The 22,018-nt window shown below is 52.4% G+C and overlaps 1 protein-coding gene across 1 annotated transcript in view; it reads right to left on the reverse strand.

Annotated features, from left to right (window-relative positions):
• The window catches only part of DDX18 (DEAD-box helicase 18), a 52,544-nt gene extending 31,638 nt beyond the window's left edge, over positions 1-20,906 (reverse strand). Inside the window, exons 1-3 of the mRNA XM_068264794.1 lie at positions 20,745-20,906; positions 9,342-9,506; positions 1,721-1,876 (exon numbers count right to left, since the gene is read on the reverse strand). Of these exons, the coding sequence (XP_068120895.1) occupies positions 1,721-1,876; positions 9,342-9,506; positions 20,745-20,838 (415 nt within the window). The 5' untranslated portion in view covers positions 20,839-20,906. The remainder of the gene's footprint in view (positions 1-1,720; positions 1,877-9,341; positions 9,507-20,744) is intronic.
• Positions 20,907-22,018: the final 1,112 nt, after the last annotated feature.

Consider the following 22,018-nt stretch of genomic DNA (forward strand, 5'->3'; position numbering starts at 1 on the left):
GCGGGGGAGGGACCCCCAGACATTATACCCACACACCTCTATTACCATCAGCAGGGGAGGGGGGGGGGGGTCACCAGACATTATACACCCACACACACCTCTATTACCATCAGCGGGGAGGGAGGGGGGGGGGGGGGGGAGACCCCCAGACATTATACCCCCACACACCTCTATTACCATCAGCAGGGGAGGGGGGGGGGGGTCACCAGACATTATACCCACACATCTCTATTACCATCAGCGGGGAGGGAGGGGGGAGGAGACCCCCAGACATTATACCCCCACACACCTCTATTACCATCAGCAGGGGAGGGGGGGGGGGGGGGGGTCACCAGACATTATACCCCCACACACACCTCTATTACCATCAGCGGGGGGGGGGGGGGGACCCCAGACATTATACCCACACACCTCTATTACCATCAGCGGGGAGGGAGGGGGGGAGGAGACCCCCAGACATTATACCCCACACACCTCTATTACCATCAGCAGGGGAGGGGGGGGGGGGGTCACCAGACATTATACCCCCACACACACCTCTATTACCATCAGCGGGGGGGGGGGGGGGACCCCAGACATTATACCCACACACCTCTATTACCATCAGCGGGGGGGGGGGGGGGGGGGGGGACCCCCAGACATTATACCCACACATCTCTATTACCATCAGCAGGGGAGGGGGGGGGGGGTCACCAGACATTATACCCCCACACACACCTCTATTACCATCAGCGGGGGGGGGGGGGGGACCCCAGACATTATACCCACACACCTCTATTACCATCAGCGGGGGGGGGGGGGGGGGGGGGGGGGACCCCAGACATTATACCCACACATCTCTATTACCATCAGCGGGGAGGGAGGGGGGGGGGGGGGGGGGGGAGACCCCCAGACATTATACCCACACATCTCTATTACCATCAGCGAGGGAGAAGGGGGAGGGGGGAGGGACCCCCCAGACATTATACCCACACACCTCTATTACCATCAGCGAGGGAGAAGGGAGGGACCCCCAGACATTATACCCACACATCTCTATTACCATCAGCGGGGAGGGAGGGGGGGGGGGAGACCCCCAGACATTATACCCACACATCTCTATTACCATCAGCGGGGAGGGAGGGGCGGAGACCCCCAGACATTATACCCACACACCTCTATTACCATCAGCGGGGAGGGAGGGGCGGAGACCCCCCAGACATTATACCCACACACCTATTACCATCAGCGGGGAGGGAGGGGGGGGGGGGGGAGACCCCCAGACATTATACCCACACATCTCTATTACCATCAGCGGGGAGGGAGGGGGGGGGGAACCCCCAGACATTATACCCACACACCTCTATTACCATCAGCGGGGAGGGAGGGGCGGAGACCCCCAGACATTATACCCACACCTCTATTACCATCAGCAGGGGAGGGGGGGGGTCACCAGACATTATACCCCCACACACCTCTATTACCATCAGCGGGGGGGGGGGGGGGACCCCAGACATTATACCCACACATCTCTATTACCATCAGCAGGGGAGGGGGGGGGGGTCACCAGACATTATACCCCCCTCCCACACACACACACACACACACATCTCTATTACCATCAGCAGGGGAGGGGGGGGTCACCAGACATTATACCCCCCCCCCACACACACACACATCTCTATTACCATCAGCGGGGGGGGGGGGGGGGACCCCCAGACATTATACACAATCTACCAACCTGTCAGGCCCATCGGCAGTCTGGCCTCTTCATCCTCCTCTCCGTCAGCTGCAGCATCCTCAGGCTGTGTCCCATCCTCCACTCTGTCCGTCACTTCCTGCTCCTCCTCCTCCCCTCTGTCCGTCACTTCCTGCTCATCCTTCAGTCTCTTCACATCTACCAAGAATAATGCATGAAGTTACCTGCCTGACAGATGTCACCCCAACTGATCACTTAATCCCTGACTCCGCCTGCTATTCATGGATCGTTACTAACTTGGACTTTCTTCAATAAATACTGTACATTTAATCTAGCAGGATGGCTGCTGTCCTGGTCTCTAGTGTCTGTAGTGCCAGTTTGCTCCCTCCCACAGCGCAGAGATCACCTGACCACACCCACCAGTACAGCATCACCTCACATCAGCGTTTCTTGCGCACTCCGCAGTGCGTTTTGTAACGTCCTCATTGTGTCCTGCCTGTTGTAAGACAGCAGCTCTCACTGGCAACTGAAGTCAGAGGTATATGGAAGCTGCCATATGTATTTCCTTATAAACAATACCAGTTGCCCGGCAGCCCTGCTGATCCTCTGCCTCTAATACTTTTAGCATGGAGGAGATCTGGTGTTTTTGACATTGTCAGTTCTGACAAGATTAGCTGCATGCTTGTTTCAGGGTTGTGATTCAGACACTTCTGCAGCCAGATAGATAAGCAGGGCTGCCAGGTAACTGGTTTTGTTTAAAAGGAAAAAAATATGGCAGCCTCTATATACCTCTTACTTCAGGATCCCTTTAAAGAGACTCTGTAACATGAAAAACGTCCCCTGGGGGGTACTCACCTCGGGTGGGGGAAGCCTCCGGATCCTAATGAGGCTTCCCACGCCGTCCTCTGTCCCACGGGGGTCTCGCTGCAGCCCTCCGTACAGCCGGTGACAGAGCCGACTGTCAATTCAATATTTACCTTTGCTGGCTCCAGCGGGGGCGCTGTGGCTGCTGTCGGCACGGAAATAGACGGAAATACCCGATCTCCGTCGGGTCCGCTCTACTGCGCAGGCGCCGGAAACTTGCACCTGCGCAGCAGAGCAGACCCGACGGCGATGGGGTATTTCCACCTACTTCGGAGCCGGCAGCTGTCAGAGCGCCTGCGCAGGAGCCAGGAAGGTAAATGTTACGTCACCGCTGTACGGAGGGCTGCGGAGAGACCCCCGTGGGACAGAGGACCGCGTGGGAAGCCTCATTAGGATCCGGAGGCTTCCCCCACCCGAGGTGAGTACCCCCCAGGGGATTTTTTGAGGTTACAGATCCTCTTTAAAGGGACTCCGAGCACCTCTCATGGGCATGCCTTTAAGACAGATGACTTCCCACAAAGTCCTGCTATGACCCCTCTGGAGCCTCTTGCAATGGCCATGCGTGTCCCTTCTTCATTCAGTGATGCACTTCTCTAACAGAGAAGACAGGGGTGACCCGGAAGTCATAACATAGCCAAGATGGCAGCCGCTGAAAGCAGTAAGCCCGAGTACTGCTCCTATTGTTTGCCCGGGTCCTGTGCGCAATCAGTGCTGGCCAGCGGGACTCCAGGCTTCTCTCCCCAGCCACTGGCATCCCCTTTGCCTCCGCTCGCTCCAGGATCCCGGCGGCCAATCAGGATGTCAGGGCAGCGTGACGTCATCGGAGGCGGCGCTGAATTTGTAAAGTGGACCAAATCTCTCACACAGGACAGAGGTAAACAGCCTCTGCACCGGCATGTATGGAGAGAGTTTAGCCTGTAATCCCCCATCTGGACCTGATCTCTCACGCAGGACAGAGGTAAACGGCCTCTGCACCGGCATGTATGGAGAGAGTTTAGCCTGTCTACTCCCCCATCTGGATCCGATCTCTCACACAGGACAGAGGTAAACAGCCTCTGCACCGGCATGTATGGAGAGAGTTTAGCCTGTAATCCCCCATCTGGATCCGATCTCTCACGCAGGACAGAGGAAACCAGCCTCTGCACCGGCATGTATGGAGAGAGTTTAGCCTGTAATCCCCCATCTGGATCCGATCTCTCACACAGGACAGAGGTAAACAGCCTCTGCACCGGCATGTATGGAGAGAGTTTAGCCTGTAATCCCCCATCTGGATCCGATCTCTCACACAGGACAGAGGAAAACAGCCTCTGCACCGGCATGAATGGAGAGAGTTTAGCCTGTAATCCCCCACCTGGATCCGATCTCTCACACAGGACAGAGGAAAACAGCCTCTGCACCGGCATGTATGGAGAGAGTTTAGCCTGTAATCCCCCATCTGGATCCGATCTCTCACACAGGACAGAGGAAAACAGCCTCTGCACCGGCATGTATGGAGAGAGTTTAGCCTGTAATCCCCCATCTGGATCCGATCTCTCACACAGGACAGAGGTAAACAGCCTCTGCACCGGCATGTATGGAGAGAGTTTAGCCTGTAATCCCCCATCTGGATCCGATCTCTCACGCAGGACAGAGGAAAACAGCCTCTGCACCGGCATGTATGGAGAGAGTTTAGCCTGTCTACTCCCCCATCTGGATCCGATCTCTCACACAGGACAGAGGTAAACAGCCTCTGCACCGGCATGTATGGAGAGAGTTTAGCCTGTAATCCCCCATCTGGATCCGATCTCTCACACAGGACAGAGGTAAACAGCCTCTGCACCGGCATGTATGGAGAGAGTTTAGCCTGTAATCCCCCATCTGGATCCGATCTCTCACACAGGACAGAGGAAAACAGCCTCTGCACCGGCATGTATGGAGAGAGTTTAGCCTGTAATCCCCCATCTGGATCCGATCTCTCACACAGGACAGAGGAAAACAGCCTCTGCACCGGCATGTATGGAGAGAGTTTAGCCTGTAATCCCCCATCTGGATCCGATCTCTCACACAGGACAGAGGTAAACAGCCTCTGCACCGGCATGTATGGAGAGAGTTTAGCCTGTAATCCCCCATCTGGATCCGATCTCTCACACAGGACAGAGGTAAACAGCCTCTGCACCGGCATGTATGGAGAGAGTTTAGCCTGTAATCCCCCATCTGGATCCGATCTCTCACACAGGACAGAGGAAAACAGCCTCTGCACCGGCATGTATGGAGAGAGTTTAGCCTGTAATCCCCCATCTGGATCCGATCTCTCACACAGGACAGAGGAAAACAGCCTCTGCACCGGCATGTATGGAGAGAGTTTAGCCTGTAATCCCCCATCTGGATCCGATCTCTCACACAGGACAGAGGTAAACAGCCTCTGCACCGGCATGTATGGAGAGAGTTTAGCCTGTAATCCCCCATCTGGATCCGATCTCTCACACAGGACAGAGGTAAAAAGCCTCTGCACCAGCATGTATGGAGAGAGTTTAGCCTGTAATCCCCCATCTGGATCCGATCTCTCACACAGGACAGAGGTAAACGGCCTCTGCACCGGCATGTATGGAGAGAGTTTAGCCTGTCTAATCCCCCATCTGGATCCGATCTCTCACACAGGACAGAGGTAAACAGCCTCTGCACCGGCATGTATGGAGAGAGTTTAGCCTGTAATCCCCCATCTGGATCCGATCTCTCACGCAGGACAGAGGTAAACAGCCTCTGCACCGGCATGTATGGAGAGAGTTTAGCCTATAATCCCCCATCTGGATCCGATCTCTCACACAGGACAGAGGTAAACAGCCTCTGCACCGGCATGTATGGAGAGAGTTTAGCCTGTAATCCCCCATCTGGATCCGATCTCTCACACAGGACAGAGGAAAACAGCCTCTGCACCGGCATGTATGGAGAGAGTTTAGCCTGTCTAATCCCCCATCTGGATCCGATCTCTCACACAGGACAGAGGTAAACAGCCTCTGCACCGGCATGTATGGAGAGAGTTTAGCCTGTAATCCCCCATCTGGATCCGATCTCTCACGCAGGACAGAGGTAAACAGCCTCTGCACCGGCATGTATGGAGAGAGTTTAGCCTATAATCCCCCATCTGGATCCGATCTCTCACACAGGACAGAGGTAAACAGCCTCTGCACCGGCATGTATGGAGAGAGTTTAGCCTGTAATCCCCCATCTGGATCCGATCTCTCACACAGGACAGAGGTAACCAGCCTCTGCACCGGCATGTATGGAGAGAGCTCAGCCCGTAATCCCCCATCTGGATCTGATCTCTCACGCAGGACAGAGGAAAACAGCCTCTGCACCGGCATGTATGGAGAGAGTTTAGCCTGTCTACTCCCCCATCTGGATCCGATCTCTCACACAGGACAGAGGTAAACAGCCTCTGCACCGGCATGTATGGAGAGAGTTTAGCCTGTAATCCCCCATCTGGATCCGATCTCTGGCGCAACACAGAAGGTAAACAGAGAGAAATGCAGCTTGGAGGTATGTAGAGAGCTCAGCCTGTCTAAACCCCCCACATCTAGGACAAATCACAAGTTGTAATTTGATCTCTCCCCTGTGTCAACTGACTGCCTAGGCAGTGATGTCAGATAAGCGCATTTCAAAGCATAGGATATGAACAATATAGCCATTTGGTTCCCAACTCCTTCTCAGCTAAGTGCTTCTGCTGATCTGCCTATACTGTTACCGATTTTTGCCTGGATTTGGTCTACTCTCTGCCTGCCGCCTGCACCGACCTCTGCCTGCCGCCTGCACCGACCTCTGCCTGGATTCTGACTACTCTCTGCCTGCTGCCTGCACCGACCTCTGCCTGGATTCTGATTACGCTCTGCCTGCCGCCTGCACTGACCTCTGCCTGGATTCTGACTACTCTCTGCCTGCCGCCTGCACTGACCTCTGCCTGAATTTTGTCTACTTTATGCCTGCCGCTTGCATCGACGTCTGCCTGAATATTGTCTACTGTCTGCCTGGATTCTGATTACACTCTGCCTGCCGCCTGCACCGACCTCTGCCTGGATTCTGATTACGCTCTGCCTGCCGCCTGCACTGACCTCTGCCTGGATTCTGACTACTCTCTGCCTGCCGCCTGCACAGACCTCTGCCTGGATTCTGACTACTCTCTGCCTGCCGCCTACACCGGCCTTTGCCTGGATTCTGATTACGCTCTGCTTGCCACCTGCACCGACCTCTGCCTGGATTCTGACTACTTTCTGCCTGCCGTCTGCACCGACCTCTGCCTGGATTCTGATTACGCTCTGCTTGCCGCCTGCACCGACCTCTGCCTGGATTCTGATTACGCTCTGCCTGCCACCTGCACCGACCTCTGCCTGGATTCTGACTACTCTCTGCCTGCCACCTACACCGGCCTTTGCCTGGATTCTGATTACGCTCTGCTTGCCACCTGCACCGACCTCTGCCTGGATTCTGATTACGCTCTGCCTGCCGCCTGCACCGACCTCTGCCTGGATTCTGATTCCGCTCTGCTTGCCGCCTGCACCGACCTCTGCCTGGATTCTGACTACTCTCTGCCTGCCGCCTGCACCGACCTCTGCCTGGATTCTGACTACTTTCTGCCTGCCGCCTGCACCAACCTCTGCCTGGATTCTGACTACTTTCTGCCTGCCGTCTGCACCGACCTCTGCCTGGATTCTGACTACTCTCTGCCTGCCGCCTGCACCGACCTCTGCCTGGATTCTGACTACTCTCTGCCTGCCACCTGCACAGACCTCTGCCTGGATTCTGACTACTCTCTGCCTGGATTCTGACTACTCTCTGCCTGCCACCTGCACCGACCTCTGCCTGGATTCTGACTACTCTCTGCCTGCCGCCTGCACTGACCTCTGCCTGGATTCTGACTACTCTCTGCTTGCCGCCTGCACCGACCTCTGCCTGGATTCTGATTACGCTCTGCCTGCCGCCTGCACTGACCTCTGCCTGGATTCTGACTACTCTCTGCCTGCCACCTGCACCGACCTCTGCCTGGATTCTGATTACGCTCTGCCTGCCGCCTGCACTGACCTCTGCCTGGATTCTGACTACTCTCTACCGGCCGCAAACTGATAGCAAAGGAAATAAAGTGAGAAAGGAATCCGGCTTCTACAGCCCTGATTGTGATGTCGCCCTCTGTGCCATTCCCTGATTACAGATATACCTCACACGGGATGTGTATTAGGTATACATGTACATACTGTATACTGTAGTCTGCTGCCTTATTTCTACAGTTTCACTAATTTTTTTTAAGGTTATTCAGAAATTTAATGATTTCAACAAAGTTGTGTTCTAGTCTTATTACATGCAGAATGACAATCAGGGTTTATTCTGACTTTTTTGTGAGTTATGACTTAATTGGAGGCCTAGAATTCTTGAAACAAAATGAACCGCTTTTAGACCCATAAATCCAGACAGAAATGCACCACCAGGGAGGATAATAAAGACTCTGGCAGTGGTGCTGCAGGGGTTACACACAGCAGAAAGTGGTAGATTCTGGTTAGCACTGAAGACTTAATCTCCTGTCAGACTGCATATGGCCTTATAGAGCGCCCTCTGCTGGCAGGGTGTAACATCAGACGTTATACTTGTCTTGAGTAAGGGGCCAGGAGTGGTTATGAAATGAAGGATTAGGGTCCATTTTCACCAGGGCTGTGGAATTTGTACAAAAATCATCCGACTCAGTTTATGAAACCACCAACTCCGACTCCACAGCCCTGATATTCACTACAGGATCGCATAGAAATGTTCACGTCTGTAAAAATCATTATACACTATTCGGATGAGAACACGCACAACAGGCACAGAAACGCAGCAAGTAACAGGTCATAGAAAGAAAATGTGATTTAGTAAAAACAGGCCTTAAATTCTGTTCCCCAACAGGATCCTTGGGATGAGTGGCGGCTGACTCCATTAGGCACTGTGGGGTGGGATCAGGGGGTTAGACACAGGAGGGTGGGAGCAGGGTGGCCAGGCACAGAAGGGCGGGAGCAGGGTGGACAGGCTCTGTGGGGTGCGATCAGGTTAGACACGGGGTGGAAGCAGGGTGGCCAGGCACAGGAGGGCGGGAGCAGGGTGGACAGGCTCTGTGGGGTGGGATCAGGGGGTTAGGACACAGGAGGGCGGGAGCAGGGTGGCCAGGCACAGCAGGGGTGGGATCAGGGGGTTATGCACAGCAGGGGTGGGATCAGAGGGTTAGACACAGGAGGGCGGGAGCAGGGTGGCCAGGCACAGCAGGGGTGGGATCAGGAGGTTAGACACAGGGGGTGGGAGCAGGGTGGCCAGGCACAGCAGGGGTGGGATCAGGAGGTTAGACACAGGGGGCGTGAGCAGGGTGGCCAGGCACAGCAGGGGTGGGATCAGTGGGTACACACAGGGGATGGGAGAAGGGTGGCCAGGCACAGCAGGGGTGGGATCAGTGGGTACACACAGGGGATGGGAGAAGGGTGGCCAGGCACAGCAGGGGTGGGATCGGGGGGTTAGACACGGGAGGGCAGGAGCAGGGTGGCCAGGCACAGCAGGGGTGGGATCAGTGGGTACACACAGGGGATGGGAGAAGGGTGGCCAGGCACAGCAGGGGTGGGATCAGTGGGTTAGACACAGTAGGACAGAAGCAGGGTGGCCAGGCACAGCAGGGGTGGGAATAGGGGGGGAGGGGTTTAGAGCATGGGTGGATTAGGTTACAGCCTGGCTTGGTGGAGATCCTCCCTGGACGTTCTAGCCACGCGGAAGGTACTGACCACAAACACTTGGATCCACCATAGTGAAAGTGTCTCACCTGGATCTGCCGGCTCAGATGGAAGCTTCCGCTTTTTCTTTTTCTTGGTGGTAATCGTCCCCTGCGGCCCATTGTTCAATTCCACCAGCTGTGTCACTTCTTTCCCAAGGGGGGTGCTGCTGCTCTGCTGCTCCCCCTCATCCCCAACTTCCTCTGCTCCATGCTCTGCCGATAGGAGAAACCTGCATCATTACACACATCACACTACAAATACATTACATACACAATACACTGCACAGACATTCACACACACACACACACACAACACTATATACTGCACATCACACTACAAACACACTACACTACATTATACACACACACACACACACACTACAGACATTACATACACAATACACTGCACACACATTACACACACTATATACTGCACATCACACTACAAACACACTACATTACACACACACACACACACACACACACACACACACACACACACACACACACACACACATCACACTACAGACATTACATACACAATACACTGCACACACATTACACACGCATTACGTACACTATACTGTACTGTACTACACACACACACACCCCAATACAAACATCACACACATTACACTGCAGACACAGATCAGAAACACATTACACACACACTATACACTCACCTAAAGGATTATTAGGACCGCCATACTAATAGTGTTTGACCCCCTTCCACCCTCAGAACAGCCTTAATTCTACATGGCATTAACCTCCTTGGCGGTAACCCCGAACGTAGCAGGAGGTTTTCTCAGGCCCTACTGGGCCGATTTGCGTATTTTTTTTTGCTGGACGCAGCTAGCACTTTGTTAGCTGCGCCAGCACACCGATCGCCGCCCCGCGCCCGATCGCCGCTATCCGTGCCGCCGTACAGCCCCCCCGGCCCAGTGTTCTCCCCAGAAATATTTTCCAGCCGGGTGGCATGAAAAAGTAGCCGGGTGGGGAAGTAAGGTTACGCAGGGTGCTGCTGGGTCAGAAAGTAAGGAAACGCTGAAAGGAGAGTGAGGGTCATACTGGCTGGGGAATCACACTGGCTGGGGAGAGGTCAGCATCACACTGAGTGCTACTGGGTGGGACGATAACTTGTTCAAGAAACAAAAATCGCATTGCGAATACTCACAAAATGCTGTATGCAGTGCATTTCTGATTTTCATACAAATCGCAACTGCAGTGTGAATGCCACCATAGGGCAGCTTTGTCATAGCGATTCTCTGTTCGCTGGCGTTCAGCAAAGCTCTAAGGATTCCCTGAAAAGCACCTGTGTGAATGGGGCCTTAGTGCCACAGCCCCATCATCACATATATGACCTGACACCATTCACCATCCCTGCATGCAATGTATGTTACTCCTGCTGCTGCACACACTAGTTGCAGAGGAGTGCTGACTTAAAGCTGATCACACGGGCAGGCGACATGAGTGGTGAGAACTCCAGCGAAGACTTTGCAAAAGCCATGCTAGTTTAAAGGGGAACTGAAGTGAGAAGAATATGGAGGCTGCTATATTTATTTCCTTTTAAACAATACACATTGCATGGCAGCCCTGCTGATCTACTTGGCTGCAGTAGTGTCTCAATCAGACAAGAAACAGGCATGCAGCTAATCTTGTCAGATCTGACAACAATGTCAGAAACACCTGATCTGCTGCATGCTTGTTCAGGGGCTATGGCTAAAAGTATTATAGGCAAAGGCTCAGCGAGGCTGTCAGGTAAATAAAGATGGCAGCCTCCTTATACCTCTCACTACAGTTGTTCTGTACAGCACAGTGATTTGTGAACATACAAGTAGTCTGTCTGAACTCAATGGATGGATGTCTTTCTCAACCTAAATAACTAACTGCTGAGACAAATAAAAGGCTAAACTTGATGTAAAATGCTGAACTAAACTTTTTGCCATTGCCCATACTGAAAGCTGGATATCACAGTGATGGAACTGAACAATTTGGGGTTAATAGCTAGCAAACCAAGTGTCAGCTTGTGATAAAGTGCAGAGACACAGGAGGCAGAATGAAAGCTGCCTTTTACAGCCTCTGTAAACCACTTATCTCTCTCACCGAATGCTCCAGAATAAAGAAACATGTTGATATGTTAATGTGCCACACTTCTTTGAGGTCTCCGACATTCTTGTGACCTGAAGGACCTGGGGAAGGGGGCATTGTACATGCTGCTCTGACGGAGAGGAAGAGAAGAGCGTCTGTCCACTGTAGTAGCCAGTAGTGTTGTCCGGATCATGAACGATTCGGATCTTTGATCCGAATCTATTTTATGAGTCGATCATCCGAATCATCAAAATGAGTGATTCGGATCGCAAAAGGGGCGGGGCCAGGAGCGACACGCCCCCTCTCAGCGGGCAGCGGGGTCCTGGAAGCAGAGCTGAGATGGATCGCTCTGTTGGAGGGGAGGCAGCCTTGCAGGGAGACAGGTAGATGAGAGAGAGGGGACATGGGTGCCACTGCCAGATATGTGTAGAGCACACATACTGGCTGCAATGTGCTGCCCATTATAGGCTGTCTGTTCCGTAGTTGTGCACAGTGATCACATTGGAAGCTTTTGGCTCAGCACAGCTCAGTAACTTTGCAGACAGTGTGATTGAAAGGCAATATAATCCTCCTGCACTCGGCACTAAACAGCTGCACTTATCTTCTGGGAATGCTTTCTTTCACTGTGCGACCTTTTCTTTCAAAGTGTACAGATGAGCATATAGGTGAAATATATGTAAAGCATATGATTGCAGCATGTGGGTATTACGTGCAAACATTTCTGCTCTCTGCTCGTCCCTCCTCCCTTCTCTGTCCACTCCCTGCCCTCTGTCCATCTTCTCCCCTTCTCTGTGTGTCCATCCCCCTCCCCTTCTCCTGTCCACAGCAGGGAAAGACCTGTCCTGCTATCCATTTCACCCCCGAATGCTTCGGTAGTAAAATGATCCGAGATTCGGATCAAAGATCCGGATCTCTTCAATGATCCGATTCGAATCATCCGGATCATTGAAAAGATCCGAACTTCCCATCTCTAGTAGCCAGCGGGAGTGACTCACCAAAAGATAACAAATCAAACCGCACATTCTTTTCAGTGCGGACTCCAGCTTAAAGTTCCCTCGGTCTGCCTGTTCCTCTCTCTGCTATGATTTCCCTGCCCTTCCACGCTGCTGATGGGAAGGAAGCTGAGGAGGAGGGCGGAGATGGTGTCTCTGCTTGCGTTCCAAGCACTGTCATGTCTATCGTGCGGAGGAAAGAATTTATGATGCAGACAGCGGCCAATCACAGCAGCCGGGCGGGAACAGAGATCTGGTGGGCGCTCCGCCCGGGTAATAGGCTCTGGGGAGAACACTGCGGCCTATCAGCGCCAGGCAGCGCTAAGGGGTGGATCAGGACTACCTTAGACGTCACGACGTCCATGGCGTCGGTGACGTCATCCCGCCATGGCGACGGGGGAAGCCCTCTAGGAAATCCCGTTCTTTGAACGGGATTTCCTGATCGCCTATCGCCGGAGGCGATCGGAGAGGCTGGGGGGATGCCGCTGAGCAGCGGCTATCATGTAGCGAGCCCTGGGCTCGCTACATGATTTAAAAGCAAAAAAACGGCAGCGCTGCCCCCTGGCGGTTTTTAATATACCGCCAGGGAGGTTAATACAACAAAGTAAATAAAAGGGGGTTTGTGCAAATAAGCGAGATATGACCAAAAACTAAACAAGTTATATAATTAGTACAAAAAAAACCTTCACTTTATTGTCAATAGAATAAAATTGTAGAAAACTGGGATGTCAAACATGCCACAAAAAGCCCCACCCACCAATAAAAAGCCAAAAGTCCAAGGAGCGAGGACCCTTGTCCCAAATATTGTGTCAGAGCATAGGAGCTTGTCTAGATCCAACTAAATAGCGGAGGACAGTTCAGTTGAATTCCATATCTTTTGGAGTAATGCAGGGCAGTCGTATCCCGGTATGTGAGCAATCTCCAGGCACAAAGGATGAAGCAAGTCCCACTCGCAGACTCACAGGTTCAGACAGGCATATGCATGGCAGAGATAGCAGGGGTGAGTAGACAGTTATACAGGCAAACAGCGGCAGAGAAGAGACTAAGACTGCAAGAGTCCAGAAGACAGCACATGGGAGCAGAGGAACTTAGCCTTGTCAGCCATGCAATATAATCAGTCCTGGTAACAAACTCACAATTCCGTAGTGTGCCCGTATTCTCCCCTCCTCATATCGGCAGTGTAGAGTCCAGGCTGAGTAGAGCAGAACAGCCTGTAGTGCTTATGATTGCGGAAGGCCAGCCCGCTAGTGATGCACGTGTCCTCCGTGTATGTGGATCAATTCCGCACGGACACTTCCGCGTTGTAGTAGTCTCCAAACACAGTTCACATGGGGTGGATTTCGAGTCCTCAAGCTCCGCCCACCGACCAGTTTCACGCATGCGCGCTTCCTCGGGGTGTGTTAATACAACAAGGTGCTGAAAGCATTCTTTAGAGATGTTGGCCCATACTGATAGGATAGCATCTTGCAGTGGATGGAGATTTGTGGGATGCACATCCAGGGCACGAAGCTCCCGTTCCATCACATCCCAAAGATGCTCTATTGGGGTGAGATCTGGTGACTGTGGGGCCATTTTAGTGCAATGAACTCCTTGCCATGTACAAGAAACCAATGTGAAATGATTGGAGCTTTGTGACATGGTGCATTATCCTGCTGGAAGTAGCAATCAGAGGACGGGTACATGGTGGTCATGAAGGGATGGACATGGTCAGAAACAATGCTCAGGTAGCCCGTGGCATATACACAATGCCCAATTGGCATTAAAGTAAATAGGAACCGCATTTAAAAAAATGAAGCAAATACTTACCTAAGGAGAGGGAAGGCTCTGGGTCATATAGAGTGCTCTCTATCCTGTGCTGGCTCCTCCCCGTTTCAATCCCCCACCGAAAGGGTATTTGGAAGTCTTCGGGAGCCGTGTCCTCCTGAAGATGTGCAGCTCCATACTGCACAGGCGTGAGCGTGCAAGAGAGCGTGCTTGTGCAGGTGCAGTACAGGGCCGCCCTTCCTCAGGAGCACTCGGGCTCCCTGAAGACTTCTGAAGCCTCCTACGGCCGGATAAAGCAGTATTTGAGTAGATTAGTCACATACTGCTACCGGGCGAGCCAGCACTGGAACGAGGGGACCAGGAGAGGAGCCGGAAGGCTCTATAGGACCCAGAGCCCTCCCTCTCCTTGGGTAAGGATCTGTCTCATTTTTTTAAATGCGGTTCCCATTCACTTTAAGGGGCCTAAAGTGTACCAAGAAAACATCCCCCACACCATTACACCACCACCACCAGCCTGCACAGTGGTAACAAGGCATGATGGATCCATGTTCTCATTCTGTTTACCCCAAATTCTGACTATCGAGACTCATCAGACCAGGAAACATTTTTCCAGTCTTCAACTGTCCAATTTTGGTGAGCTTGTGCAAATTGTAGCCTCTTTTTCCTATTTGTAGTGGAGATGAGTGGTTCCTGGTGGGGTCTGCTGCTGTTGTAGCCCATCCGCCTCAAGGTTGTGCGTGTTGTGGCTTCACAAATGCTTTGCTGCATACCGCGGTTGTAACGAGTGGTTATTTCAGTCAACGTTATTCTTCTATCAGCTTGAATCAGTCGGCCCACTCTCCTCTGACCTCTATCATCAACAAGGCACTTTCGCCCACAGGGCTGCTGCATACTGGATGATTTTCCCTTTTCACACCATTCTTTGTAAACCCTAGAAATGGTTGTGCGTGAAAATCCCAGTAACTGAGCAGATTGTGAAATACTCAGACCGGCCCGTCTGGCACCAACAACCATGCCACGCTCAAAATTGCTTAAATCACCTTTCTTTCCCATTCTGACATTCAGTTTGGAGTTCAGGAGATAGTCTTGACCAGGACCACACCCCTAAATGCATTGCAGCAACTGCCATGTGATTGGTTGGTTAGATAATTGCATTCATGAGGAATTACAAAGGTGTTCCTAATACTCCTTTAGGTGAGCGTATACTGCACAAACATCACACTACAAACACTATATACTGTACTACACACACACACACACACACACTACATTATATACTGCACACACACCGCTATAAACATTACACACACTATGACAGTTGATGTCAGAGCACAAATCAAGCATGAAGTCAAAGGAATTGTCTGTAGACCTCTGAACAAGGATTGTCTTGAGACACAAATCTGGGGAAGGTTACAAAAATGCAAACAGTCAGGATGCCGGGGTCCTCACCCACCCAGGCTTCACACACCTGGTCCGCCGGTGTTCAGACACTCCGTGGCTAACCACTCCAATATGTCACAATAAAGATTCGAGGTCGGCACTCCACTGGCGCCAGGTGTTTGCAACTCTTCTAATAAACGCAAGTTTATTATCGCCAGTGGAGTGCCGACCTCGTATCTTTGTGAAGGTTACAAAAAAAATTTGCTGTTTGACGGTCAAAATGAGCACAGTGGCCTCCATCATGTGTAAGTGGAAGAAGCCACCAGGACTCTTCCTAGAGCTGGCCAGCAATCTAAACTCAGCAACTGGGGGAGAGGGGCCTTAGTCAGGGAGGTGACCAGAAACCGGATGGTCACTCTGAGTGCCAGATGGCCTCTGTGGAGAGAGGAGAACCTTCCAGAAAGGAAACAGTCTCCTCAGCGATCCACCAATCAGGCCTGTATGGTACAGTAGCCAGACAGAAAAGACTCCTTAGTAAAAGGCAGCTGAAGGACTCTCAGACCATGAGAAAATCCTCTGATTTGATGAGACAAAGATTGAACTCTGTTGTAAATAGCAGGGCTTAGGAGTCGGAGTCAAGAAGTCAGAGCAATTTTGGGTACCTGGAGTCGGAGATTTCATGAACAGGAGTCCGATGATTTTTGAATCGACTGCACGGCCCTGATGAATCCCAGGTGTCATGTTTGGAGGAAACCAGGCACTGCTCATCACCAGGCCAATACCATCCCTACAGTGAAGCATGGTGGTGGCAGCATCATCACCAGGCCAATACCATCCCTGCAGTGAAGCATGGTGGTGGCAGCATCATCACCAGGCCAATACCATCCCTGCAGTGAAGCATGGTGGTGGAAGCATCATCACCAGGCCAATTCCCTCCCTACAGTGAAGCATGGTGGTGGCAGCATCATCACCAGGCCAATACCATCCCTGCAGTGAAGCATGGTGGTGGCAGCATCATCACCAGGCCAATATCATCCCTACAGTGAAGCATGGTGGTGGCAGCATCATCACCAGGCCAATACCCTCCCTACAGTGAAGCATGGTGGTGGCAGCATCATCACCAGGCTAATACCATCCCTGCAGTGAAGCATGGTGGTGGCAGCATCATCGCCAGGCCAATACCATCCCTACAGTGTAGCATGGTGGTGGCAGCATCATTACTAGGCCAATACCCTCCCTACAGTGAAGCATGGTGGTGGCAGCATCATCGCTAGGCCAATACCATCCCTACAGTGAAGCATGGTGGTGGCAACATCATCACCAGGCCAATACCCTCCCTACAGTGAAGCATGGTGGTGGCAGCATCATCACCAGGCTAATACCATCCCTGCAGTGAAGCATGGTGGGGGCAGCATCATCACCAGGCCAATACCATCCCTACAGCATGTGCCCTTGGGAGATATTTATCTCAGGGTTTCCCCCGTCCTCCTCTGTAGCCCTGTTCCCTTGCTGGTAGCCCTAAACGTCTGCTGAGAAGGGCCAGTCATTGCTGCACACGCCTGTGTCTCATCCTTCAGCTCCACAACAATAATAATCCAGCCATGTGCATCATGCAGGGGCAGTAGCAACTCTCCCCTGGCTCTGGCAGGGGTGGGGCTGGCACTTGCAGGTCTCCCTTGGGCGGGGGGGAGAATTACGATTCTAATTACGATCAGATTAAATCCAACATGTCCGATCGGGATTCGATTTGCCATTGCAAAACAATGGCAAATCATATTAACTCAAATCGAATCCCAATCAGACATCTTGGATTTAATCGGATCGTAATTAGAATCGTAATCGAATCGCACAAAGAATCGTATCATGTAGATGGGGCTTAATATTACGGCACAGGTCCAGTTTAGGGGACACAACAGGGAACCTCATGGGGAACAGTTCTGCAGTCACGGCACAAAGTGTTGTGATTGGCTGAATAGTGTGGGCGGAGTTTACTACAACCTATTGAACATGTCACAGATTATGAGTGGGTCGTCCACCCAATCACGTTAGCTGAATTTCCCTATCAGTGTCCTGCTGGTCCCCTAGCAGAGTATATCTGATAACTCTTCATTTAACCTCCCTGCCCTTAAAAAATTGCTGCGCACGGCAGGGAGGGTTTTTTTTTTTTTTGTAGCATGTAGCTAGCCTAGCGCTAGCTACATGCTTCCCCCCTCCCTGCGGCGTCCCCCCGAATGCGCCGATCGCCGCATTTACCCATCCGGAAATCCCGTTCTGAACGGGATTTCCAGGAGGGCTTCCCCCGTCGCCATGGCGATGGGCGCGATGACGTCATCGACGTCGTGACGTCAGAGGGAGTCCCGAACCACCCCTCGACGCTGCCTGGCACTGATTGGCCTGGCAGCGCACGGGTCTCGGGGGGGGGCACCCTCTGATGCGGCGGGTTGCGGCGAATCGGCGCGGAGGCGATCGTAAGTTACACGCAGCTAGCAAAGTGCTAGCTGCGTGTAACAAAAAAAAATTATGCAAATCGGCCCAGCAGGGCCTGAGGAATCCTCCGTGGCAGGTTACCCCCAGCTGAGCTCGGGATAACCGGCAGGGAGGTTAAAGCAAACGTAAGGTGACCCTAAAGCAACACATGAGATTACCCAAGAGGGAATCCTACTGAGGGCCCCCCTCTCCTCCTCCTGTAGCCCACCGCTGCACCCGGGACCCCCAGGATATAAGTGGTGGGAGTGCTGGGTGTGTGTCTGTCAGGTGGCTACCAGTAGGATGAGAGGTTCCAGCATACAGCGCAGGGGCAGCCGCACTCCGGCATGGTGACCACCTGACACAGCTCTCATCACGTGTGTTCTGGGGGTCCCGGGAGGCAGCAGGGGAAGGGGGACCACCTGACACAGCCCACAAGCTCTTGTGACGTGTGTTCTGGGGGTCCTGTGTGACAGTTGTGGGGTCTCCAGGGGGAGCAGGAGGGGAGGAAACCCAAGCAGGATCTATTCCCTGTCACCCCCACATCTCCTCACACATCATTAAGCCTGTGCTGAACCCTGCCCCCCCCCCATCACAAAGCACAGAGTATAGGACATTATGAGGTGAGAGACAATATATACAGTGGTTTGCAAAAGTATTCGGCCCCCTTGAAGTTTTCCACATTTTGTCACATTACTGCCACAAACATGCATCAATTTTATTGGAATTCCTCGTGAAAGACCAATACAAAGTGGTGTACATGTGAGAAGTGGATGGAAAATCATACATGAATCCAAACATTTTTTTACAAATAAATAACTGCAAAGTGGGGTGTGCGTAATTATTCGCCCCCCTGAGTCAATACTGTGTAGAACCACCTTTTGCTGCAATTACAGCTGCCAGTCTTTAACCTGTTGCTGACTGCTCCACGCCAATTGGCGTGAGCAATGCGGCAGCCCCAGGACCGCTCCACGCCCATTGGCGTGAACGGTCTTCTATGGGGCTAGCAGGAGATCGCCCGAGACTGTTAGACAGCGTAATCGATGTCTAATTACTTTGTACAGTGCTGCGATTAGCAGCAGCGCTGTACTGGGGACAGCTGACAGCTGTTCCACCTGGGACACAGGGAAGCGATCTGTTGTGATAGGCTTAAGCCTATCACAGACGATCGCAGTGATTGGCTGGCCAGGAGAGGGAGGGATCTAAGATAAATAAAAAAAAAATAGTACATTAAAAATTCAATAAAGTAAATATTGACCGAAAAAAACAACAACACCTGGGGGGGGGGGGGGAAATCAGACCCCACCAACAGAGAGGGGGGGGTGCAGCTTGGCCTTAAAGCTGCAGTGGCCAATTTAGTCATAAATGTTCTGGTCACTGGGGGGAGGGGGGTTAACACCGCAGTCCTCAAGTAGTTAAGGGTATGTCTCTACCAGCTTTGCACATCTAGAGACTGAAATCCTTGCCCATTCTTCTTTGCAAAACAGCTCCAGCTCAGTCAGATTAGATGGACAGCGTTTGTGAACAGCAGTTTTCAGATCTTGCCACAGATTCTCGATTGGATTTAGATCTGGACTTTGACTGGGCCATTCTAACACATAGATATGTTTTGTTTTAAACCATTCCATTGTTGCCCTGGCTTTATGTTTAGGGTCGTTGTCCTGCTGGAAGGTGAACCTCCGCCCCAGTCTCAAGTCTTTTGCAGTCTCCAAGAGGTTTTCTTCCAAGTTTGCCCTGTATTTGGCTCCACCCTTCTTCCCATCAACTCTGACCAGCTTCCCTGTCCCTGCTGAAGAGAAGCACCCCCAGAGCATGATGCTGCCACCACCATATTTGACAGTGGGGATGGTGTGTTCAGAGTGATGTGCAGTGTTAGTTTTCTGCCACACATAGCGTTTTGCATTATGGCCAAAGAGTTCCATTTTGGTCTCATCTGACCAGAGCACCTTCTTCCACATGGTTGCTGTGTCCCCCACATGGCTTGTGGCAAACTGCAAACGGGCTTCTTATGCTTTTCTGTTAACAATGCCTTTCTTCTTGCCACTCTTCCATAAAGGCCAACTTTGTGCAGTGCATGACTAATAGTTGTCCTATGGACAGAGTCCCCACCTGAGCTGTAGATCTCTGCAGCTCGTCCAGAGTCACCATGGGCCTCTTGACTGCATTTCTGATCAGCGCTCTCCTTGTTCGGCCTGTGAGTTTAGGTGGATGGCCTTGTCTTGGTAGGTTTACAGTTGTGCCATACTCCTTCCATTTCTGAATGATCGCTTGAACAGTGCTCCGTGGGATGTTCAAGGCTTTGGAAATCTTTTTGTAGCCTAAGCCTGCTTTAAATTTCTCAATAACTTGATCCCTGACCTGTCTGGTGTATTCTTTGGACTTCGTGGTGTTGTTTCTCCCAATATTCTCTTAGACAACCTCTGAGGCCCTCACAGAGCAGCTGTATTTGTACTGACATTAGATTACACTCTATTTAGTCATTAGCACTCATCAGGCAATGTCTATAGGCAACTGACTGCACTCAGACCAAAGGGGGCTGAATACTTTTGAAAGCCACTCTGGTGTATTGCACATTACATATTACACACAGATATAGCCAGACAGGGCCAGCAGAGCCGGGACACACAGCACAGGGTATATGGGGGGACACACACAGCAGAGGCACATCACACTATAGGGGGGAGTCACACAGCACACGGGGGGTATACATAGAGCAGGAATGGGGTGACGTCACACCCGCGGGCCCCGCCCCCCTCCTCACCCGTCTCCCGGGGCGCCCCGCGCAGCTTCCGGCGGAGCTTCTGGTTCCTCTTCTCCAGCTTCCTCCGCAGCAGCTTCATCTGCAGATCCGCCATCCCGACACGTGCGCCGCCCCCTGGCCCGGAACTGACGTCACTCCTCCCCCTGCTGCACGCTACTTCCCGTCACGTGACCCCCACAGCGCCGCCGGAACTGACGTCTGCACTGCAACCTCCACCGTGATGAGACCCCGCCCTATTACTATTATTCCCATACACAGAGGCGTGGCTGGGATGCCTGGAGATCCTGGCTCCTCCCACAACCCCCGGCGCAGCCGCACAGCACTCAATAGGATACAGGCGGCTGCTGTACAGAGAAAGCGTGTGACGTGTGTCCAGGGGGGCGGAGACTGTCTCCAGGCAACCTGTCCCCTCCCCACACAGAGGAACTGCCTGCCCTACAGCACAGGAGGAGCACAGAGAGCACTGCCCCGCCCCCTGCTGTGTATATGCCCCTCCCCCTCATATCATGTCACTAATCACAGGTGTCACTTCATCTCTCAGCTCTGTCACCTGACTGCCATGGCACAGAGCTCATGTGTAAGCACAGGAGGAGCACAGAGAGCAATACCCCCCTGCTGTGTATCCACAGAGCTCAGCCTGTATGACTCCTCCTAATATATCACTAATCACAGGTGTCACTTCATCTCTCAGCTCTGTCACCTGACTGCCATGGCACACAGCTCATTTGTAAGCACAGAGAGCAATGCCCCCCCCCTGCTGTGTATCCACACAGCTCAGCCTGTATGACTCCTCCTAATATATCACTAATCACAGGTGTAACTTCATCTCTCAGCTCTGTCACCTGACTGCCATGGCACACAGCTCATGTGTAAGCACAGGAGGAGCACTGCCCCCCCCCTGCTGTGTATCCACAGAGCTTAGCCTGTATGACTCCTCCTAATATATCACTAATCACAGGTGTAACTTCATCTCTCAGCTCTGTCACCTGACTGCCATGGCACAGAGCTCATGTGTAAGCACAGGAGGAGCACAGAGAGCAATACCCCCTGCTGTGTATCCACAGAGCTCAGCCTGTATGACTCCTCCTAATATATCACTAATCACAGGTGTAACTTCATCTCTCAGCTCTGTCACCTGACTGCCATGGCACACAGCTCATTTGTAAGCACAGGAGGAGCACAGAGAGCACTGCCCCGCCCCCTGCTGTGTATATGCCCCTCCCCCTCATATCATGTCACTAATCACAGGTGTCACTTCATCTCTCAGCTCTGTC

The sequence above is a fragment of the Hyperolius riggenbachi genome, unplaced genomic scaffold, assembly GCF_040937935.1.
Source record: "Hyperolius riggenbachi isolate aHypRig1 unplaced genomic scaffold, aHypRig1.pri scaffold_155, whole genome shotgun sequence".
Taxonomy (NCBI): domain Eukaryota; kingdom Metazoa; phylum Chordata; class Amphibia; order Anura; family Hyperoliidae; genus Hyperolius; species Hyperolius riggenbachi.